The 22,946-nt window shown below is 47.0% G+C and overlaps 1 protein-coding gene across 5 annotated transcripts in view; it reads right to left on the reverse strand.

The window, feature by feature from the left end:
• PTPRN2 (protein tyrosine phosphatase receptor type N2) overlaps positions 1-22,946 on the reverse strand; it is a 766,821-nt gene that overhangs the window by 503,762 nt on the left and 240,113 nt on the right. For all 5 annotated transcript variants that reach the window (XM_047094888.1, XM_047094886.1, XM_047094889.1 and 2 more), the window contains 2 exons: positions 13,557-13,653; positions 3,796-3,958 (listed from right to left, as the gene is read on the reverse strand). In XM_047094888.1, coding sequence (XP_046950844.1) covers positions 3,796-3,958; positions 13,557-13,653 — 260 coding nt within the window. The remainder of the gene's footprint in view (positions 1-3,795; positions 3,959-13,556; positions 13,654-22,946) is intronic.

Genomic DNA, 22,946 nt, shown 5'->3' on the forward strand with positions numbered 1-22,946 from the left:
CAAAATAAATAAATGAATTTTTTAAAAAGTTAAAAAAATTGAACATCTCTGCTTTTCATTTGGAGGGCTTAATCCATGTCTATGCTACAATTATCAGTATGGCTGGACTTAAGTCAACTTTCTTGATATTTGTTTGATAGCCCGCAAGGTGGCAAAAACGTCTGCACAGCAGCTTTGAAAACATCTGATTATGTATTTCCTGTGCTTTATCCAGTCTCTGTTCATTAGAGAGAGGACACCGGACCCAAAAAATAACAAGTTCTAGGTTCTCGTGCAGTCTTTAATACGGAGAACCATCTATCTCAACATAGAAGAAAAAAGCCTAAGCCAAAAATGCCACCAAGTGCTCATGTTCTGAATCAGCTCATTACTGTTGTGCTGGAGTGGCCGCATGGCAGGGGGGCCGCAGGGTCCAGCACCCCACCCGGGACGCGTGTGAGGGAGAGGCCTGCCCAGATGAACCACAGTGTGTGGCCATCTTGCCGGGGGCGGTTAAGGACTATGCGAGTCGTGCTCGGCAGACGGAGTCAGACGGATGGAGTGTGTGGGGATGCGAGCGCCAGACCCTCTCTCCTGAGATGGATGCCGGTCGTCCTGTGCCTCCGAGGGCCCCAGGGTAGAGTCACAGGCACTGACCCCACAGCCTCAGGGCTCTGGAAGGTCACACTCTCGTGCAGAATGGGGAGGCCTGTCCAGATGCTCAGGGTCAGAGTCGCCAGGTAAGTGAGCCAGGGCTGGACGGACTCTGCTGCGAATCCCGCTGACCAGTGTTTGGGGGCTACAGACTCACCCCCCCCCCCAACCTCAGGCCCAATAGGACACTGGGCGGCTCTGGCAGAGTCACTTACCCACCTGGGGGTCACACCCCCAACCCCGGCTCTGTCACGGCTCCCCTGCCCCCAACACTGCCGGCATAGACCACTCAGAGTCCCTGATGTCACACTCGTAGGTTACCCCACAGCAGGTGCAGACAGCAAGGCAGTATGGCAGAGGACCCAGGCCGTCCATGCCCGTCCTCGTCCGAGGAGCAGCAACTTCTGTTCTAAACTGACGGTCATCCCAGCGTGCGGCTGAGTGAGGAGACGGCCACGCAGGAGGGGAAACATGGTGCTGGGTTCAGGATGAGCAAGAGGCCCCGCGGCACCGGCGGGCGGCTGACGAAGCTTCGCCAACACCCTGGGCTCCAGCTTGTGCGCCTTCCTGCTCCATTTCTGTCCCCGGCACAGAAGGCTGCAGACTGGTTAGGGACGGGAGCCGCTTCCCAGAGAAACGTCGGCAGGTTGCTTTCAAGCTTCTCCTGGGTCTCGGGAACTTGTAAGGACCGTCTTGCCCTTCCCGCCTCCACAACCATCTCTGGGTCCCACACCCAGGGACGCGACGCAACGTCTCCATTACGGAAGCCAAGGCTGAGCATGAGGCTTCATGTTCCTTTTGATAAAGACACATCGGGGGACAAAGGAGGAGGACAAACGAGTGATCTCACATTTGTGTGTATTCCAGTCTCCCATCCTCGGGACTGGGAGAAGCTGGTTTCCCCGGCACCGTGGAGTAAGTCAACAGGTGAGTCGCTCGGGCTCTGGGCGCTCTGCGGGGCTGGGCACCCAGAGCTCAGCCGCGGTCTCCTCGGGAGACAGGGCTCCAGCAAGAACCAGCAGGCGGTTTCCAGACCTACATTCACCGTGTTTCTGCAGACAGGTTAGGACTAACAATGGTAACTACTACTGACTGAGGCCTTTGCTGTGAGCTCTATGTGCCTTGTCTCGCTTCTCCTCACAGTGACTCTAGGACCGTTGTACGGCCCAACTTCACGGCCAAAGACCCTGAGGGCAGAGAGGCTGAGCGGCCTCCCCGAGGCCACACGGCACTGGTGGGAACTGGTTCTGAACGCCCTCCAGAGTGTCCAGAGTCTTGCCCACCATGTCTGGCCCCGGCCAACAGCCAGGAAAAGGTCCTTGACAATTGTACCTCTCACTCCACGGCATCCAGCTGAGCATCTGGCTCATAGAAAGTGCTCAGTCTCGATAAATGAATAAAAATCTTAAGCTCAACATCTAGAAAAAATGTTAAGTGGATCCGGCTCAGACGGGGTTACGGCCCACACTGAGAAGCCGGCCAAGGGTCCAGGCGGGAGTGGGACTGGCCGATTGCAGCGTGGGGGCCGCCCTGCGTTATCTTGCTCTCTCCTGCTAGGGGCTCGTCTGTGAGGACTGAATCCGTTATGGCAGATGCCACGAACTGGGCAAACACATTCCCACGATCCAGGACAGAAACGTGACTGTGCAGGAGCTCCCAGCAGCCTCTCAAAGTGGCCTGGGGGCTCTGGAACCCCATGGCCTCAGCAGGCGCCCTGGCCGGTGCTAGGACTCCCCACAGGGCCTCTGTATCCCAATGTGACTGTGAAACGAGGGCTGGACGGTGAAGGACCTCGAGGAGGGGCTGACGCAAGTAACAGGACCCTAGAGAAGCCCGGACGACAGACGTCCTTTCTCTGGGGGCTCTGCCCGTAAGACGCAGAACTGAACCAACCTTGCACCTCAGCCCACACCTAACTTGACCTCACCTTGCGGGGCCGCAGCACCAGTTCTGAGTGCCCGCTCAGAGTGCACCGCTGTCCTCAGGTGACTCGGGCCTCATCAGCAGTGTGCCCTCGAAAGGACCTTGCATGGGCGCTGCACACAGTCTCAGCCCGGGGCGGGCTTTAATCACTTCAGTGGCTTCTTGACAGGAAAATAATTGAAAAGGGGACACACGTTGCGTCCCCCATATTTTCTGGGGAAAATCTTCTGAGGAAACCCCAGCAGAGCCTCAGAGGAAAGGGACCTTCAGTCATGCGTCACTCATAGAAAGGAAAATATGTCAAATCCCAGTGGACATAACTAATGTCCAGCAAAAAAGTGTGCACATCACTGCCAAAACCCAACATGTCCACGATCACCCTGGACTTCAGCACTTTGCCCAAACCCCCTCCTCGGGATGCGTGAGGCCCCTGGTTCTGACTGTCCCTGCTCTCTCCAGGTGAGTCAAAATCTGGTAAGTCCGGTTTAACAAGTAAGTCATTCTTTTCCATGTAAACAGCTGACATTTGTGATTCTGTTTCTTTAAAATGTCCTTTGGAGCATCTCAGAATGGCTTGAGGGCATGTAGTGTCGGTAGAAAATGAACTTCTACCCAAGAGCACGGCGCCTAGACCCTCCGCACCACACAGGATGCCCACCTAGGGCAGGCGAGCCCAGGATGCAGAGGCTTCCTGAGAGGCAGGCCTGGCAGTGTGACCCCAGCACAGTCCTGGGCTCAAGTGTCCCTTGGGTCCCCCTGACCCCAGCACAGTCCCGGGCTCACTCACCAGGACAGCAGGCTCCCCTGGGCCCCCCTGACCCCAGCCAAATTCAGGGCCCCGGTTCTGCTCCCTCACAACTGAGTGTCCACTGCTGTAAAGGCGGTAAGGAGGAAACACCCTCTTTGCTGCCTGTAGGTGCCCTATCTGTATTTGATGGTGGCTTTCTAGAGCTCCCGAGCCTGCTCCAAGGAAGACACCCTGAAGACCTTCACCCCTGAGGGTCCTGGACTGCTGACTGGCTCCGTGTGGACGGTGGGTGGGCAGCCACCGCTGGAGTGTCGTGTGCACCTCTGAGCAGGGTCCAGGAGCATTCTCTGCACACGCCCTGACCGTCCCTGTACCACACACTAGTCCGGGACTCAGGAGAGAAACCAGGAAATGCCAAAGACTCACACTGGAGAAAAGGGCACATGGCAGGTGAAAGACACCCCCCCGGACCACGGAGCTCCGAGGCTCACCTGGGCTGGCGGCCTGCTGTGCTTTGTGCGGAGGCGCACGTTTGGGGCAACAGCCTGGGACAGGGCCTCCAGGTATGGCAGGTAGCGCTGGACAGCCCTGGCCAGGCCACCGTCGTCCTCCAGACTGGACCTCCTGTCCTCATCCACACTCTGCTTCGAGGTCCTGAAACGCAAAAGAAAACGATGAGCCAGTCGCACATTTGTTCATGTCAATTAGCTGCCTGGCCCTCTGCTCCGCGTGACAGAAATGCGCGCGGGACGGCCCTGGAGCCTGAGCAAGGACACGGGTCTCAGGGCCAGAGGGTGAGGCCCGCCTCCTTGACGCACATTAGCCTTGGACTTGAATCTCTCAGGCGCCTCCCTGAGCCTGGTGTCCCGACGCGTCTCCGAGCCACCGTGGGCACTTGATGAGGGGCCCCTGGAGAGGGCAACGCGGCCTCTCTGAGCACCGGGGGTGGGAGGCAAAGGCCAGCAGACAGAAAGCAGCCAGGACTTGCTGCAAGGCCGACCCTAGGAGCAGAGGGCAGGGCTATGCGGCGGGCCCACAACACGAGAGGCTCACGTGGAAGGGGGTCTGAGGTTTGGGAAATGGAACAGGCTGGGGAGGAAGGAACACAGGCAGAGGAGGCAAAGGCAAAACCAAGAGCCGAGAATGGGTCTGAGGCCTGAGCCCCGGCTGCCGCGAGTGCAGGTCGAGGCAGCGGAACTGAGAGCTGACCTCGCTACAGACAGGGCAGGTGGGTGTCCCACAGGCGAAGGCTGCTCTCCCCCAGCGACATACAGTAGAAAGAGCCCTGAAATCAAGCCCTCCCTGGTCTCACCGCATCCCGACGCCTCAGCAAACACCCCACATACGTGACTGTTCAGATGCAGGGAGCACCTGCCGATGGCTCGCTGCTCACGGCTGCAGAAGAGTGACCCAGAGGTGCCCTCCTGACTCCCAGGGCCCACGAGCTTGCTGGGTCCCAGGGCACAGATGGCACTAGACCCACGGTCAGCTGACTCTGAGACGGGGGCCTGATCCTGGGTTACCCCGGAGCCCCAGTGTGGCCACAGGTCCTTAACAGAGGGCGAGGAGGTGGAAGGCGGTGGCGGAGTGATGAGGGGCAGGATGACTTCCAGGAAGGCGGGGAAGAGCGCAAAAGGGAGGAAACAGTTCCAGCCCGGCCCTCTAGAAGGGGCCGCCCTGCGACACCACAGGCTTTGGCTCAGGGAGGCCCAGGCTGAGCTTGTGACCCAGGGAACTGCGAGGTGACAGGCGGTCACCGTGTAAGCCACGAGGTCTGTGGTGATCTGTCACAGCAGGAAACTGACGCAGTGCCAAACATTTCTGCGCTGGCACTACGGAAGAGCCACGTACGCATCACCATCCGTGTGTGCGGTCCACGCCAGGCAAACACAGGTTTGCAGCAGGAGTGACCGAGAGAAGCTTTCTGCCTTCTTTCCACGTGGCGGCGAGACACAAATGGGGCTTGTTCCGAAGCTAGACGCTGCTTCACGCCCGAGTGCCGACCAGAAAGGCCGTGGCTGTGTCCAGGAGGGGAGGCCAGGACGAGGCCGGAAATGCAGGCTGACCGACCCAGCACGGACGTGAGAGGCGAGAGGGCAACCGCTGGACTTATGCTCAAAGTCATTAAGAGAACGACCAACTGCCCAGCAGACAGAGGCGTTCTGCACAGGCTGAGCATGACCAGAACCAGAGGCACAGAGGAAGCGACCGGGTAGCACCACTACCGGCAGGAAGTCAGGGTCACGGGCCTCAACCCATCCAGGAAACTCATCTGGCCCCTCAGTGGCCTCCTGTCCGGATCAGCCCCCAGTCCTCCCATTCCCCACGGCCTCCCAGAGCCCTGGCTCTGGAGAGATGACCTCTGTGCCCACCCATCTCACAGCCTGGACCCGCCGACCAGAACTTCCCAGCCCGCTGACGGCCTTGCTTTGAGCAAAGCAGCCGCCCCCAAAGGGCCACGACGCACCCTAAATGGGGCAGGAGACCAAGCAGCAAGCTCTCTCTTCAGAGACCCCTCTGTGTCACTGAACTCTCTGATGCCCTGATCCCTGCGAGGAGCTTGTCTGACGATGAGCTCTAACACCGGCACCGTGTGTAACGTGGAGAGGCTGAGAACTTCCCAGACCATCAAGTCCAGGTTCCCTCTCCTCAGAAGCTACCTGCCAGTTTGTTTTTCCTCCCACATCACGCTGTCTGCGGCCGGCTTCGCTGTGCCCACTGACAATACATCTCTGCAAATGGCAACATCACCTACCTGTGCCCCGGCCGTAGCCCACAGGGCTCACTTCTCTTCTCCCTCATCTCTGTTCCTCACTCGCACATCACACACTCCTTCGGGCTGACCTAGAGACCCCCCAAACCCGTCCACGTCCCCCTCATGTAAGTCACGAGCAGCCGTGCGTGATGGCCCCGGGGGGCCTCTCCCCTCTGTCACCTGGAAGCCATGGGGGCCTCTGGAAAAGTTCACCAGGTCACATCACTAACTGGCAAAAGCGCCAATCACACTCCACTTCCCTGGACATTCATTCACCTCGTAGCTCAGAAACTCCCTCCCAGCCACATCCAACCCGAGGTGTGTTCCACTCATTGCTTATTACATTACCTTCAATTCTTTGTAGCTTTTATTACTGACTGAAATGACCGTCTTTATTTAATATGTACTTTTTGTTGCTACATATCCTCTCACTAGAATGAAAGCTGCTTGAGGGAAGGGGTCGTGTTTCTCTACATTCTTCACGTTCTCTGCTCCAAAGCCCCGAATTTACGCAGAGCCTAACTCAGCAGGCACTGAAAGAGTACGTGTTGACTGAAAGAAACAACTTGGATACAGACGGTAAATTCTGGGTCGATGCAGAGTTAGCCCAAAACGCTCACATTTCACATTATTAACCTGTTAAATGACGCCTTTCCTGTGCAACCTAAAAATTATCACCGAAAGTGAATTCAAGGTAACAAAAGTGATCATTGTGGTGTAGTTGGGGGGGGGGGGGAGAGGGGGGTGTGATCAAATTACTTTTCTTTTGAAAGAAAAGTGTCTCATTTTAGATTATAGAAGACATCATACTTCCAGTCTGTTAGGCCTCCTTGACAACCACGAATACTGTTTGTGTAGAAAGAACCAGACACGTTTCCCATGGCAACTGTATATAACCTCAAATTGTGCTCTCTGTAGTGGATGTTCAATAAATGTGGCAGCTGATTTTTGAATAATAAGTAATTATAAGCAATTATAAGCTCTGACATTTACATAGCCACATATGTGGGTGGGTTTTTTTTGCTACTAAATGCATTTGACCTTCATGTAAGTAAATACTGGTTTTTAAAATTTGTATTTTTTTAATTATCTGCCAGAAGTACCCTTGACGTTGAACAAGAATATCCCAGACTGCTGGAAAGCGGGTACAGCTCACACAATGTCAACATGAGGTTTAGAAAAACAGCACACAGGAAGGGCATAGACTCATCTGCTGTTTTTTTCCATTTCTTCCCATCCTTTCTGTGCTGAGTTTTGTATTTGGAGAGACTTTGCTTTTAAGTAATCATTTAATTTTCACTTTTATTTGTAAGTGTACCAACTATGAGAAAGTTTTGTGGTAATTCTAGAAATAAGGCATTTTGATACGTAAACAGAATAGCCATCAGTTCTGCAAGCACAGGGTTGAGGCCGTAAGCCACAGGGGCACCTGGGTGGCTCAGGGGGTTGAGCATCCGACTTAGGCTCAGGTCATGATCTCACGGTTTATGAGTTCAAGTCCCACATCAGGCTCCGTGCTGACAGTGCAGACTGTCAGCATGAGAGAGGCAGAGAGAGTGGCTTGTGCTTTCTCTCTCTCATAAAATGAATAAGCTTAAAAAATTTTAAAAAAGAAAGAAAGGCCATAAACCCAGGAGAAGGGGGAACAGAGCTCAAGGCCTGAGAATGCATCAACTTCCCCCATTCAGGGCCCTGTGTCTACATGTGTCTATATGTCTGTGTGTGTGTGTGTGTGTATGCCTTTCTGGTGCATCCGTGTGTGTGTGTGCATGCCTGTGTGCATCCGTGTGTGTGTCTACATTTGTGTGTCTGGTCTGTGTATATGTCTTGCAGGCTGAGCGAGGTTGAGTTACAGCAAATAAAATGCTCAATTTGTTAGTAGCCATTTACACTTTGTGACCAGGAAGCAGTGTCTTAAGTATTTTACATAAACATGACAGTTTGTTACTTATATGTGGGTCTTCAGGGTGATTTTGACACGCTTCAGGAAATGTATTGGGGTTTAGGTGGGTGTGTGACTCATTCTAGACTTCCCACTTATAGGAATGGAGAACTGGATCCTGGCTAGGTTTTTCACATAGAAATTCTGGTTTTCAAGAATGGATCATTAATGTTGGTGTGGTATTTGTACATATTTCATATAAAACTAGGACTTACAGAAAACCCTCTTGTTTGCGTTTAATTGCCTCAATTGACAAAGTTGCCCTGCTTTTATTTCTGATGCCTTTTCAAGCTACACCATAGTGAACCTCACAGGTGATAAGGACTTCATGGTACTTTGACCTCAAACCATGGCTGGCGTCTCCTCGGCCATTATTGAACGGAGGAAATATGTTCTATGACGTCGACATGTATTTTAACTGAAGTCGATTCACTTCTCTGGCAGTTTGTCTTTCTCCGTCACGAACTGTAACCTCGTAAAAGTGCCTTTCGGTTGTCTCGTTCATCCTCCTGGAATGTCTGTTGCCAGTGGGTTTGTCTGTGATGCTGTAGTATGTTACAGTGAAGAGTCTGCCGTCACTACGTGGGGCAAGCCTGGAGCAGTGAACTTGCAAATGGGCTTAGCCTGGCATTCAGCTTGAAGTCGGTCACAACTTTGTAAGTATACATTTTCCACTTCTAAAAGACCAAACGCACTTTGCATTTAGGACTCCAGTATTCTCTTTCTCACATGCATGCATAGACCTTCAGGCTCCAAATAATGTAAGATTTAGAATGTAAGATTTTAGAATAATGTAAAATTTAGAAAATTTGCTAAAAAAAAAAAAAAAAGCCCAGACTAGGAACGAAATCTTTACAGGGAACAGGCAGTGAGCCTTGTCCTCACTCCTCTCGCGGTCGTGGTAGCTACTGAGAAACCACCTTTTCACTCTTCACGCAGAAGCCTCGTGACCACCTGACACAATGCTCCCGGGCATTCTTGTGTGGCTCACCAGAGCTCCACACAGGCTGCGGGCCTCCTGCTCACCTCCTCTGGCTCTCAGGAGAACCAGCAAAGGGCAGGCTCAGATTCCTGCGTTCTCAGTGACCCCTCACGCTTCCCCTCCGTTCCTTACGTCCGGCATCTAATTACTGATGGGCCTACTTTCTGGGTTTCACATGCAGTGCTTACTCTGGGCAGCACAGAAGCAGGGCTGGGCTTCCTGAAGGTGATTCTAAACCATCCAGGCAAGTTAATCTCTCTGAAGGTTAACTGTCTTGTATGAAGCATGCCAAGTATATCTCACTGGCCAGTTGTGGATACTGACAAATCTATCAAGTGTAGAATGCTCTAGAAATGCCCTATGGAAGGCAGAAAGTGAGGAAGGATTCTTGGTTGGTGTGGTTACCCACATAATAGTTCAAAAGTGTCATGGGGCGCCTGGGTGGCGCAGTCGGTTAAGCGTCCGACTTCAGCCAGGTCACGATCTCGCGGTCCGTGAGTTCGAGCCCCGCGTCAGGCTCTGGGCTGATGGCTCAGAGCCTGGAGCCTGCTTCCGATTCTGTGTCTCCCTCTCTCTCTGCCCCTCGCCCGTTCATGCTCTGTCTCTCTCTGTCCCAAAAAAAATAAATAAACGTTGAAAAAAAAAAAAAGTGTCAGTAGATCATTCATTCTGTCTTTCCTTCACTGATTCAATACTGACCACATGTCAACCTGGTAAAAGGCACGTGCCAGGTGCTGGGGGTCCCTGGGTCAGAAGCAGCGCCTAGAGAGGCGACAGAGGGAGAGAAGGCAGAAGCGTAATGAGGTGGAAGATACCGATTTCTTCACTAATAATGACAGAAACTTGCACTTTAAAAATATCTGCAAACCAAGAAGGTGATGGTCACAACACGACAGACAACAAAAGCAAACAGTTCACACTCCACAGAGGAAATGGGAGCAGGCAGGGACAGCAGGGCCTTCACCGAGCTGTCCAGGGGGCTGAAAAAGTGCCGACTGACGTTCAGGAAATCCACGTGTAAAATAGAGAAAGTCCAAAGGGTGAAATTTTAAAGGACAGCAAGATCAATTAGGCAGCAAATGAAAAAGAAAAGGCAGGAATGGCAATACTAATTTTAGAAAAATGGAATCCAAGACAAAAACCATTAAAGTCAACAAAGGCACCCTTTGGAAGTGACCATGGGTACAGCGATCACCAATAAAGATGTAATGCAGCAGCCTTTATGTGCCCAAAAGTCAGAGCCTCGGTGTTTAAGGGAAATATATTAACAACAAAAGGAAAATTTACAGAAACAGTTTTGTCTGAGAAATTTCAGTAAGTCAAATATAATTAAGGACATATTATAAACTATATAGAATCATCAACTATATGTAAAAAACCTGCACCCTGCAAATAGTGGGTATGATATCTTTATCCATTGAAAATTAATAACAAGATGGCATAAAATAGGCCACAGAGAAAACCTCAAAATCTCCAGAAACTAAAAGCTGAACAGGTCACATTGTCTGACTAAAACGAAATAAACTAAGTGCTAATTTCAAGTTTAAAAACAATATAAACATGAAAAACCAGGCACTAGCTACTTCCAAAAGGTACAAAATTACAGTGACAGATAATTTAGAGTAGAAGCAAACAAGTAGACGTCAGTCACGGGACGGGACGAAAACTACGTTCCAAAGCTAATGCACAAACTTTTGTAATTTCATTACTTTTTAAAAAAATGAGTAAGTAGAAACATGAAAAAAAGTTGAACTCGAGAAGCTTCATAAAAAAACAAGTCTAAGGGTTCTGGGATGCTCAGTTAAGCGTCCAGCTCTTGACTTCGGCTCAGGTCACGATCTCACGGTTTGTGAATTCAAGCCCCACATCGGGGTCTGTGCGGACAGCACGCAGCCTGCTTGGGATTCTCTCTCTCCCTCTCTCTCTGCCCCTCCCCCACTCATGTGTGCACATGCATGCTCTCTCTCCCTCTCAAAGTAAATAAATAACCATTTTAAAGAAAGTAAGTGTAAGGACAGTAAGAAAATCCAAGAGAGAAGTAATTTTAAAAATCATGTTAAAAGTGTGAAAAAAAATTATGCTAAAAATGAGAAGAGTGACCACTACCTACATGTTGAATGGATTTTTGAACTATAATCCAACTCTATGTATCACAAGTTAACAGATGTGGAAGTCCCTGTGAAAAGGAGGGTAGCTCTCTGCAAAAATACAAATGCCTCAATTTTACACAAGAAAAACTGTGAGCATATTTGACCAATAGTCTTGGAAGACAACGAAGTGTTATGAGATATACCTACAGAGAAGGACTATTAAAAAGTACGTACACTGGTAAACAGATCATCTCAATGCTAAAGAAAGTGCAGAAAGTTTTGAAAAGAGGGAAAAGTACTGTCTGTACCATGATGACCGTCTGACCGTGACCCTCGCTGCAAGGAGGCCGGAGCCAGACGATGGCAGGAATCCGTGCCTCTATTCTGCTGCTGAGACTGTCTGTCAGGCAGAGTGCCATCAGGAAACAGACTGGACCCTGAAGCAGGATGTCCGCGTAACTGAACAAGGCACTGTTTACAGGACTGAGAGGCACAACAGAGATGACCATGGCGAACCACCAGACCGACAGGAGGGAGGAGACACGCTGCCCAGGTCCCGCTGCCATCCTGACCCCCTCTTCTCTGCCCTCTAAGCTGGGCTGAATCCCACTGGCCAAACCCAGACCCAGCCTGAGGACACGGGTGCCTACTGACACAGCCTAGGAACACCGTCCCTCGGGGGCCAGAGCCAGGAGTGAGACAGACAGGAATGTGGAGAACGTCCCATCGAGTCCTCCAAAAATAGGGCTCTGCTGGTAGAGCTGGGATGATTGGTTTACTTAGGTTCAACACTCTCAAAGACAGAGATTAAAAATCCAGCCTAGAGAGAGCTAAGGGCACTCTGTTGTCATTAGCAACTATACTGGTGTCATCTACGGTACAGACCAAAAAGATACCTCTACAAGACGGGATACGTGACAGGTTACTAGCCTCAAATATAAAGGCTCTACACTGAAAGAAACAAAACAGAAAAATAAAAAAAATACTTTTCATATGGGCAAGGATCATGCATAGGAAATCCATAAAGAAGAAAATTCCAATCTCTAATATGAATATTTTTAAACTTTTGATCTTATTTATTAAAAAGCAACAAAGACAAGGTGTCGCTTTTCATAATAAAGCTGGCAATTTTTGCAAATGACAATACTGACATTGGTAAGAAGGTGGTCATCCAGGTGTCTGTTCAACAGCCTCACCTCGTCTGCAAACGTAGGTCTTTGGGTGATGCTGTGCTCTGGTCTTTCTCTCACCTCAGCTGTCCAAGGAGTTACCCTTTGCTCATGGTGGAGTTCAAGGTTACCTGGCACAGTGCCCCTCATCTTAGTGAAGTTCAATCTTCACTAGGAAGGAAGGAGCAGTGGGCAGCACTGAAATGCCCAAGGGTAATTTAAAGACAAGTGCAAAGAGTATGAAGTCATCTAAAACAAAAATGGAAATTCAAGATAGCTTGACTTTGGTTTTTGGTTGTTTTTTCTTACAGAGAAGTCTTACACACACTCACAGACTCTAATGGCATATTCTCTTTGACAAAGGAGGCCTTCAAGGTTGACAGCTGGGCGCAGGACATAGAAGGACACATTTTCCACCTAAAGAAACTCCTAGTCTGGCTGGAGAAGAGCTAACATGGGAACGTGTTTTCAGTGTGCACAAGTCCTTTACACGTGCTCACTCACCTAATCTCCCTGGATTCGGAAATGAACTTCTTGGCGGCTTAGCTCCTTCACTTATTAGAGGAACATGAGCTAAAGGCAGATGCCCACGTTTCTGTGTAACTGAGATTTTCCTAACTGAAGTTTCAAATAGTCTCTTTCTTTGGGAAAAAAAAAAAAAAAAAAGGACTTTCCCAACTTCCCTAAGCCTTTGGGAAAGGGCTTTTCACTTTTTATTCACTTGAAGAATATATAGTTCAATGGCTGAGGGACGAGACAATCCCAGCTGGCTCACTGTGGCCTGTCTGCTTTGGACTAAGTCTCCAACTTCTTGTGTCCCACTTTCCTTCCCTGCAAGGGTGCGTGGGAGATTAGGAGCCCTCACGGTGCGCCGCGAGGAGGCGATGAGATGTTGCAGAGTGAAACACTCGGCGCAGCACTGCTAGGCTCTGGCAGCGGGAAAACTTCCAGGATTTAATTCTGCTTTTTGTACTAAAGAGAACATAAATTCTTACTGGGAAATGAGAAATCTTGACTTCTCTGCTTCCAACCAAGGCTCTGAAGATGCAGGGCTTTCCGAGGGTCTTGGGAAAGGGACAGGGCCCTTGGGAGGTCTGTCAACGAGGACAGCCCCTGGCTACAGGGTTACGCCAATGCATCTGGCTCCGCTGGGCTAGGACACAGAGGAAAGGAAAGCACCCATCTGCTCCGTATTGGACTTCTCCAACTCTCTGGTCCCTCTACACCCAAAAGACCATAGGTTCAAACAAAAACAAGCTTGATGGATGCTGGCCGTGGCCAGAGAGCAAGGAGACACAAACCGCATCTACTTACCTGGCTGTGCTGGAGGCGTCCAGATGTTGCGGGGAGGGAAGGTTCAAGAGTTCCTGGGCCATCACGTGCTGGGTGTAGTCATCCTGCCATGTGAAGCCTGGGGACAGATGCAAAAGCTGCATTATCAACGTGGAAGGTGAGCAAAGCTCTTGTTTCAGTCACAGGAGAAACTGCCGCTGTTTCCAAGTTTTCCCGCAATGCCAAGGCGCTCACTGCGGTCTACTAATAAGGTCTTTTCCTTCTAGAAATCCCCGCCTTCTGAGACATCTAGACCAGAAATATGATGGGTGCTTTGCCAGATGAAAAACACTAGGCGCAGTGGTGGCGTGGCTGGACAGCAAGGTGCCCTTGAACCAGGAGCACATTTCACAGATTTGTCCCCAGCAAAAGATGCAGACTTTCTCATGGAAAGGTCCCGGTCGTAGCAAAGACATTCTCGACCCAAATGTGCACACGTTTACCCACCACTCAACCGCCGTCCTGCTCCTCACCGCCACGTCTCGGGCTCCTTGGAGCTCCAGCCTGCCTAAGAGCCACACGTTTGTAATGAAATAAGGGTACTGTTACTCTGGAGGCAATTATCATGGGGCCTAATGTGCTGTATCTGGGAGCCAATTACATTATATTTATACTCAAATGTTATGACAAAGAGCTTTATAACAAGAGCGAAGTAGTTATGAAGGCAAAATGCATGTGATTATGCATTAATTACATGCACTGCAGATCACATGATAATTATGCTCAGAATTACCAAATAACTCCCAAGAATAATTATTATGCAATTTGTACATTTTAGATCTTATGGTAACACTTTAGCACTTAGAACTACCCCATGCAATTATCCATAATTATCTAATCACTAAATATCATGTAATTACAGAGATATATTTTTATGCCCTGTTCAAAAACACATTACCAAAATCTTCAAATCAGGACGGCTCTGTGCCTGTTTATGTGTGTGCGTGAGTGTGGTACAGGGAGGTCCAGAACTTGCTGAGAACCACATGTTCTGGGGAATAAAAAGGGCTCAGCAGATATAAGCTGCCTTCATGAACACACTTGAATTCTTTTTTCAAATGCAAATCTAACATTTTTTTTCATTTACAAATGGCAAGATTCAAACAGTTGGAACACTTCTGAATCTCAAAAGGCTCTGTGGCATTACCCAAAGGGGAAGCTGATGGGAAAACTCACCAAACAGGCTAGCCTCTAATGGCAACTTGTTCTAAGCAGCCCTGTTTGAATATAGCATTTAGAGAATGGGTCGCTGCAGGGAGACCGAACCCCATAGTCACTGTTACCCTTACTTCAGGATGAAATGTACTTAATAATAAGCAAGCATCTTCCACTTGCCAAAAGCAACTAAAAAAACCACCCATATGAAGTGTATGCTTATGTGGCTATTAACCGTTGCTTCATTCCTGGGAGGATTCTCAAATGAAAGCACATTTGTAATATTAGCATAGTATCTAGCACTGTGAATTGAGAAAGTAAGCATAGTTTAACCATGCCATTCCCAAAAGGGTGGTCTTAATATCTATCCGGAAACAAACAAATAAAGAGCACAAAAGGAACTTCCCATAAAAATTTTTCATTTGTAGAATTTAAAATAACGAAACTTCGAATGTATTTTTTAATCTAAAGAGCACAAGTGCTCGCCTCGGCAGCACACATACTAAACAGCACAAGAGCCTGAGCCAATTCAATTCTGGGGTCTGTAAGGAGGGCTCAATCACAACAGTCGGCCAACTGATAAAGGTGTTCCATGGGGCGCCTGGGTGGCGCAGTCGGTTAAGCGTCCGACTTCAGCCAGGTCACGATCTCGCGGTCCGTGAGTTCGAGCCCCGCGTCGGGCTCTGGGCTGATGGCTCAGAGCCTGGAGCCTGTTTCCGATTCTGTGTCTCCCTCTCTCTCTGCCCCTTCCCCCGTTCTAGGGGAGACCCGGAACCCCTAGACTGACTTCTAAGCTTTCCTGGGAGCAGGCAGAAACTGGACACTTGGATACAAAACCAAAGCAACGCATACATTAGGGCATTAGACATTCTCTCCGAACTCCTCTCAAGGCTACTGAGAAGACAAAACCCTAGGAAGAGCTGACTGCTGCCAGGGAGACGGAGAAGACACATTCTTCCTACCCCTCCCACTAGGCACAACTAAAACCCTGCAGATTATATGCACAGGAGGCTACGAGGGGTGGGCGGAAGACAGACTTCTGCGGTCCTAGGGAATCTGAGGAACCACACCTGTGGGGCTCCCTGGGCTGCCCTTTGGCCTTATGCACCTCACACTGGAGCTGAGTCAGCCAGCAACCCGGGAGCACCAAGTGTAGGTGAAGCCCCGACTGACGTCACCTCTCCCCAGCCAGAGGCCTAGGAAGGGAGCTACTTAGCACGTTTTAGACAACAGCAGCTCCACTCTCATCAAACACTGCCAAAAACAGCACAGCACAGCCTGTACCCATGACAACAAAGGCCAAGAGGCAGCCTGGGTGTCCTCCCTTATGAAGCTGGAACAAGGCCAATGACCCCCACCCAACTCTGCCGGGTTGGCAAAGCCGCCACGTAGGGAGCAGGTGGTACCCCCCCCCATGTCAGTGGAGACCACATAGGGAGATCAAACTCCCACCCACCCCGCCCAGCACATGGACTAGACCCCTCAGCACAGATGTCAGCAGAAGCCTAGTGGTAAACCCGGATTCCCACCCCCATGTAGTAACAGGGACCCCTCACCCACCTTGGCAGAGCAGTGTCAGAAAAAGCTGTTAAAATGCAGGGCTTAGGGGTGCTTGAGTGACTCATTCAGTTAAGCGTCTGGCTCTTGATTTCACCTCAGGTCATGATCTCACACTTTATGAGTTTGAGCCCTGCATCAGGCTCCGCACAGGCAGGGCAGAGCCTGCTTGGGATTCTCTCTCTGTCCCTCCCCTGCTTGTGCTCTCTCTCTCGCTCTCTCAAAATAAATAGAATCTTAAAAAAACAACAACACAAGGCTTAAGTGAGATCCAGAGTCTCATAATATAGTACAAAAGTGGTCAGGTTTCAACAGAAAATCACTAGTCATACCAAAAACCAGGAAGATCTCATCTGTAGACCCTAACACTGAGGCTTGAAATGTTAGCTTTACCTACCAAAGATTGTAAAGCAGTCATAATAAAAATGCTTCAATGAACAATTATGAACATACTTGAAAGAAATGAAAAACTAGAAGCCTTAGCAAAGAAATAGAAAGCCTCAGCAAATAAATAAATATAAAAAGAGCCAAAAAGAGCCAAATGGAAATACTATAACTGAAAAATACACAAACCAAAATAAACAGCTCAGGGGATGCACTGAATAGAAAGATGAGGGATAGAGGAGAGAGTCAGTAAACTAGATAAGAGAACAACAGAAATCATCCAATTCCAAAAACAGGGAGAAAACAGTCTAAAAAAAAAAAAAAGGACAGAGCCTCAGGGAGTGTGGTGCTATAACAAAAGATCTAACATTCATATTATCAGAGTTCCAGAAGGGGAAAAAAAAAAGGTGGGGCTGAAAGGGCATTCAAAAACTTGATGTCTGAAAATTTCTCAAGTTTGGCAAGAGATATAAACCTAAAGATTCACAAAGCTGAGCACCCTAAACAGGGTAAGCCCAAATCTCCTCCAAGACACATGGTTAAAATTCTGAAAACTAAATTCAAAGACAAAATCTTAACAGCAGCCAGGGGAAAAGGACACTTTACCTATGAGGGAAACACAATCCGAGCAAAAAGGATTTCCCATCAGAAACCACAGAGGCCACAAGGAAATTGCACAACATTCTCCAAGTGCCGGAAGAAAACAACCATCAGCCCCAAATCCCAAAAATCTACCAATCCAGAGACCCATCAAAAATATCCTTCAGGAGCGGTGGGTTCCTGGTGGCTCTGTCAGTTAAGTGTCCGACTCTTGATCTCAGCTCAGGTCATGATCTCATGGCTTGCGGAATCAAGCCCTGTGTCAGGCTCTGTGCTGACAGTGCAGAGCCTGCTTGGGATTTTCTGTCTCCCTCTCTCTCTGCCCCTCCCCTGCACTCTCACACACACCCACTCTCTCTCTCTCTCTCAAAGATAAATAAACATTAAATATATATATATATATATATATATATATATATATATATATATATATCTATCTCCATCCTTCAGGAATGACAGGGAAATTAAGACATTCTCAAAAAAGGGAAAATGAGAGCATTTTTTATAGCAGACTTGCCCTAAAACAACTGCTAAATGAATGTATTTAAATACAAAGGCAAAAACAGAAGAAGGAACCTTGGAACATCAGAAAGGAGAAAAGAATGTGAAAAGTGAAAGTGACTAGTTTTCCTTCTCTGGAATTTTATATATTATGTTTGACAGTTGAGAAAGACATGATAACACTGTCTGTTGTGCTTCTAAATGTATGTAGAGGAAATATTTAAGATAATTATAATAAACAGAGGGGAAGAGCCATAAAGGGAGGTAAGGTTTCTACACCCTATTCTTAACTGGTAAAACAATGACAGTATATTGTGATTATTTATAATAATATGATATCTATAATAATATGATATCTAGACCAACCACTAAAAAGGCTATCAAGAGATACACTCAAAAAGACTACAGAAATCAATATGGATCTCTAAAAAATATTATCATAACCCTAAAGGAATGAAGAAGAAAAAAAAACAGAGAAAAATAGACCAAACAGGAAACAAATAGTAAAATGGAAGATTTAAGCCTTAACATACCAATAATTACATTAAATATAAATGGGCTAAATATACCAATGAAAAGACAGACACTGACTAAGTGGATTAAAGAAGCATGATCCAACTATATGTTTTTTATAAGAAACTCACTTTAAATACAATGTTACAGACAGGTTGAAAGTAAAAGGATGGAAAAAGATGTACCATGCAAGCATCAATCAAAGGAAGTAGCAGTGGCTACAGTAATAGCAAATAAACTACTCATCAAAACAAACAAAAATGCCAGGGACAGAGAGACATTATATAAAGATATAAATCCACCAAGAAGACATAGGAATCCTAAATATGTATGCTCAAACAACCTAGCTAGAAATATGTGAAGCGAAACTTCACATGGAGTTTTTGGATGGAACAGAAAGGAGAAATAGACAAACCCACAATTATAGTTGGAGACTTCAACACTACTTTTTTAGCAACTGAACAAATAAAGAGAAAATCAGCAAAGCTTGAGAAGTAGTCAACAGTGCCATGGATTAACAGTTCTAATCAGCGTTTATAGAACACTCAATCCAACAAAAGCAGAACACACACTCATTTCAAGTGCCCACAAAACATGACATGGACTGAGACCATATATATCCTGGACCATAAAACAAATCTCAGCAAAATTAAAAGATTCAAAATCACTTGGACTGCATTCTTTAATCAGTATAGTGTTGAACTAGAAATCAACTAACATATATCTAACAAGAAAATCTCTAAACACTTAGAAATTAAACAATAAACTTCTAAACAATCCATGGGTCAAAGAAAATCCAAGGGAAAAATATACTGAGAACTGAATGAAAATGAAAACGTGGCACCAAAATTTTGTGGGACACAGTTAAAGGTGTGCTAGGAGTGAAATTTTTAGCACTAAATGTTTGCATTTCAAAAAGTCTCAACTCAATTATCTAAATGTACACATCAAGAAGCTAGAAAAAGGAGAGCAAAATAAACTCAAGGAAAGTAGGCAGAAGGAAATAATAAAGAGCAGAAATCAATAGATTAAAATCAGAAAAAAAGGAAAACAGAGGAAGTCAGTGAAAAGTTCCCTGAAAAGATCAGTAAAATTGACAAATTTCTAGCAAGACTAACAAAGAAAGCAGTCACAAATTACCAGTACTAGGAATGAGACAGATGATATCAATACAGACCCTGTAGACCCCATATGGGAACAAACATGTCTACACACTTAAACATGGCAACTGAGGTGAACTGGACCAATTCCTCAAAAACCACAAACTACCACATCTTATCCAACATAAAATAAATAATTTGATAGCCCTATAACTCTTAAGGAAATTGAATTCATAATTAAAAACCTCCCCAAAAAGAAATGTGCAGCCTCAGGTGATTTCACTGGAGAATTCTACCAAACATTTAAGGAAGAATTAACGTGAATTCTACACAATCCTTTCCAGAATACAGAAGAAGAGGAAATAGTTCCAATTAATTTTATGTAGCTAATACTAACCTGATACAAAGAGGAGACAAAGACCAAAAAGAGAGAGAACCCTACAGAACAATATCTCTCATGAATATGGACATAAAAATTCTTAAGAAAAATATTAGTATATTGGGAACCTGAGTGGCTTAGCCAATTGGTTAAACGTCCAATTCTTGATTTCAACTCAGGTCATGATCTCACAATTTGTGAGTTCGAGCCCCATGTCATGCTCTGTACTGACAGCACAGGGTCTGCTTGGGATACTCTCTCCCTCTCTCTCTGTCCCTCCCCTGCTTCTGAGCATGCATTCGTGTGTGCTCTCTCTCTCAAAATAATGAAATAAATTCAAGAAAAAAATGGCATATAAAATCCAGCAATGTATGAAAATAATTATACAGCTTGGGGTTTATTCCAGATATGCAAAGCTGGTTCAAAATTCCAAAATAAATCAATGTAAGCTAACATATTAATAAGCTTAAGAAGAAAAAATTACATTGTATCAATGTAGAAAATGTGTTTGAAAAATTCAAAACCTATTCATGATGAAAACTCTCAGAAGAATAGGAACTGAGGGGAAATTCGTCAACTTGATAACAAACATCTACAAAAGCCCTACAGCTAACATCATATTTAATGGTGAAAAACTAGAAGCTTTCCACTTATGATGAGGAAAAAGGCAAGTGTATGTTTCCTCTTAACCACATAGCTGAAAGTTCTACCCATGCAATAGGGCAAGATAAGAAAAGAAAAGGCAAGCAGATCAGAAAGGAAAAAATAAAACTATCTCTTTCCAGGTGACATGATTTTCTACATGGAAAATCCCAACGAATCTACAATAACTCCTAGAACTAATAAGTTATTTTTCTATGAACTATGACACATATAAACACATAGACACTGAAGTTGAAACACTATAGTCAGTCAAAAAATTAAGTACTTAGGTGTAAATCTAACAAATACACGCAGGACTTGTGTGCTAAAAACTACACAATGTGGATGAAAGAAATCAAAGATCTAAATGAAGGACAGACATGCCACGTTCATGAGTCGGAAGTCTCAACACAACAATGGTGAAAATTCTCCAATTGGGATACAGGTTCAACACGACTCCTGTCAAAATCCCAGCAAGATTCTTTGCAGATACAGACGAGCAGTTTATATGGAACGGCAATGGAGTCACAGTAGCTGGAACGACTTTGGAAAAGGAGAGTAAAACAGGAGGAATCACGCTACCTAATTCCAAGTCTTATACAGGTACAGTCATCAAGACTATACAGTATTGGCAGAGGCAAAGAGATCAATAGAACAAAACAGAACACCCAGAAATAGACCCACACAAGTGTGCCCAAGATTTTTGACAAAGTGCCTTTTACCAAACGGTGCAAGAGCTGTGCAACACACAGAAGCAGAGGTGGAAACCTCAACATCAGTCTCACGGTTTACACAGAAAAAAACCAAAATAGATAATGGATACAAATATAAAATATGAAACAAGAAGCATTTTAGGGAACAAAAAACAACCGAAAATCTCTGGGACCCAGGGCTAGGAGAAGCATTAACGTTCGCATGAAAGACCAGGACAGGCCACACGGCCAAGAAGTGACGCGCACCTGGAATGTGGAACTCTCACAAGTAAACATTAAAAACGTCCAATTAGAAAAAGTGTCAAAGACACGAAGAGCCATTTCCTCAAAGAGGATGCGCAGATGGCAAGTAAGCTCACCAAAAGTTGTCCAACATTGTCAGCGCTCAGGGAAATGCCAGTTAACCCACGGTGAGCGGCCTCGTCACACCTACCATGAAGGCTACAAAATTAACTGACGATATCCAATTCTGGCAAGGATATGGAGAAACCGGGCCACTATTTCATTGGCAGTACAATTGTAAAACGACGCAGCCATTCTGGAAAATGGTTTGTCAGTTTCTTAAAAACTAAACGTACGCTTTTCATACAAACCAGCAACTGACCGCTGGCCATTCATCCCACAGAAATGTTCACACGAAAACTTGTGTACAAAACTTGTGTACAGATGTCATTCAGTGAGTGAGCATCCAAACTAACTATGGTCCATGCGTACTGTGGAGTAGTCCTCAGCCACGATCCGGACGGATCTCCAGAACATTGTGCCGAGTGAAAAAAGCCAATCCAAGAAGGTTACCCGTTGCGTGGTTTCACTTACATGCTGCATCACCTACTCTTGCGCTCTTATCAGGCATGTGACGCCTGAGAGTGGACATGACCCCGACCTCTTACCGCACGCAGTCTAGTGCTGACACAGATGGGTACATAATTAGCGAAAATCAGATCTGAGTGTGGTAATTACATAATAGAGTCATAAGCAAGCAGCTATATGAACAGAGAAATGAAGACATTCATTTGGGGTGCAGAACTGGGGAAAGCTTCAAAGAGAAAAATGGTACCTGGACCAAGGCAGGAAGGATAAATGGATTCTAACAGATGGCATGAGGTCGGGGGAGAACCCCAGAATAGTGGGAGAGGGTGAGGGAGAGGTGAGGCTTGCCAAGTCTGTGGCCCCGGGGACAGCGCGTGAAACAGCGGGAAGGCCGTGAGGCCATCGAGGCGCAGAGGAGGCATCAGCGGACAGTGTGCAGTCACAGGAGGCCTTGGATCCCAACACAGAAGGGCTGGCGTTTTCTACATAAATACCCAAGTGTGTTACAAATAGGATAAAAATAACAATATGAACATGATACAAATTGTAAAAACAATAGCATCTATCTACTGAGCCTTAACCACAAGCCAGGCCCCGTACTCTTTCCTGCTTTAATCCTCATGATTTGCGAAAAACTACCTTTAATAGGTAGTAAAGAGAAGGGAAGGAGGCGTAAGCACAGCCCATCTCAGAGACACAGGGGCTGCAACTCACAGACTGGTAGTGGGGATGGCTCGAGTTTTCAGAAGCAACACTGGCCAGTGCTAATAGTCAGCTACGTGAGGCAGTAAAGGATGAGGGTCAAGGTTGGCAGCAGGCATACTGGCCGCCTCAATGGACACAGGGAATTCCAAAGGAGGAGGAGTAGGAGACGTGCCAGCCTCCGGGCAAGCCCGTGCTTGTTCTTCGACAGGATGAACTCACACTGACCCACTTCGTATTTCGTATGCTGGTATATTTGTTTTAAAATGTCCAGGGTGTCCACTCCGCTGTAATACACTTTGCAAGAAGCAAGATC

Source organism: Lynx rufus, unplaced genomic scaffold, assembly GCF_022079265.1.
Source record: "Lynx rufus isolate CCGP_SWC_20201006 ecotype Redwood Valley unplaced genomic scaffold, mLynRuf1.p SCAF_4, whole genome shotgun sequence".
Lineage (NCBI taxonomy): Eukaryota > Metazoa > Chordata > Mammalia > Carnivora > Felidae > Lynx > Lynx rufus.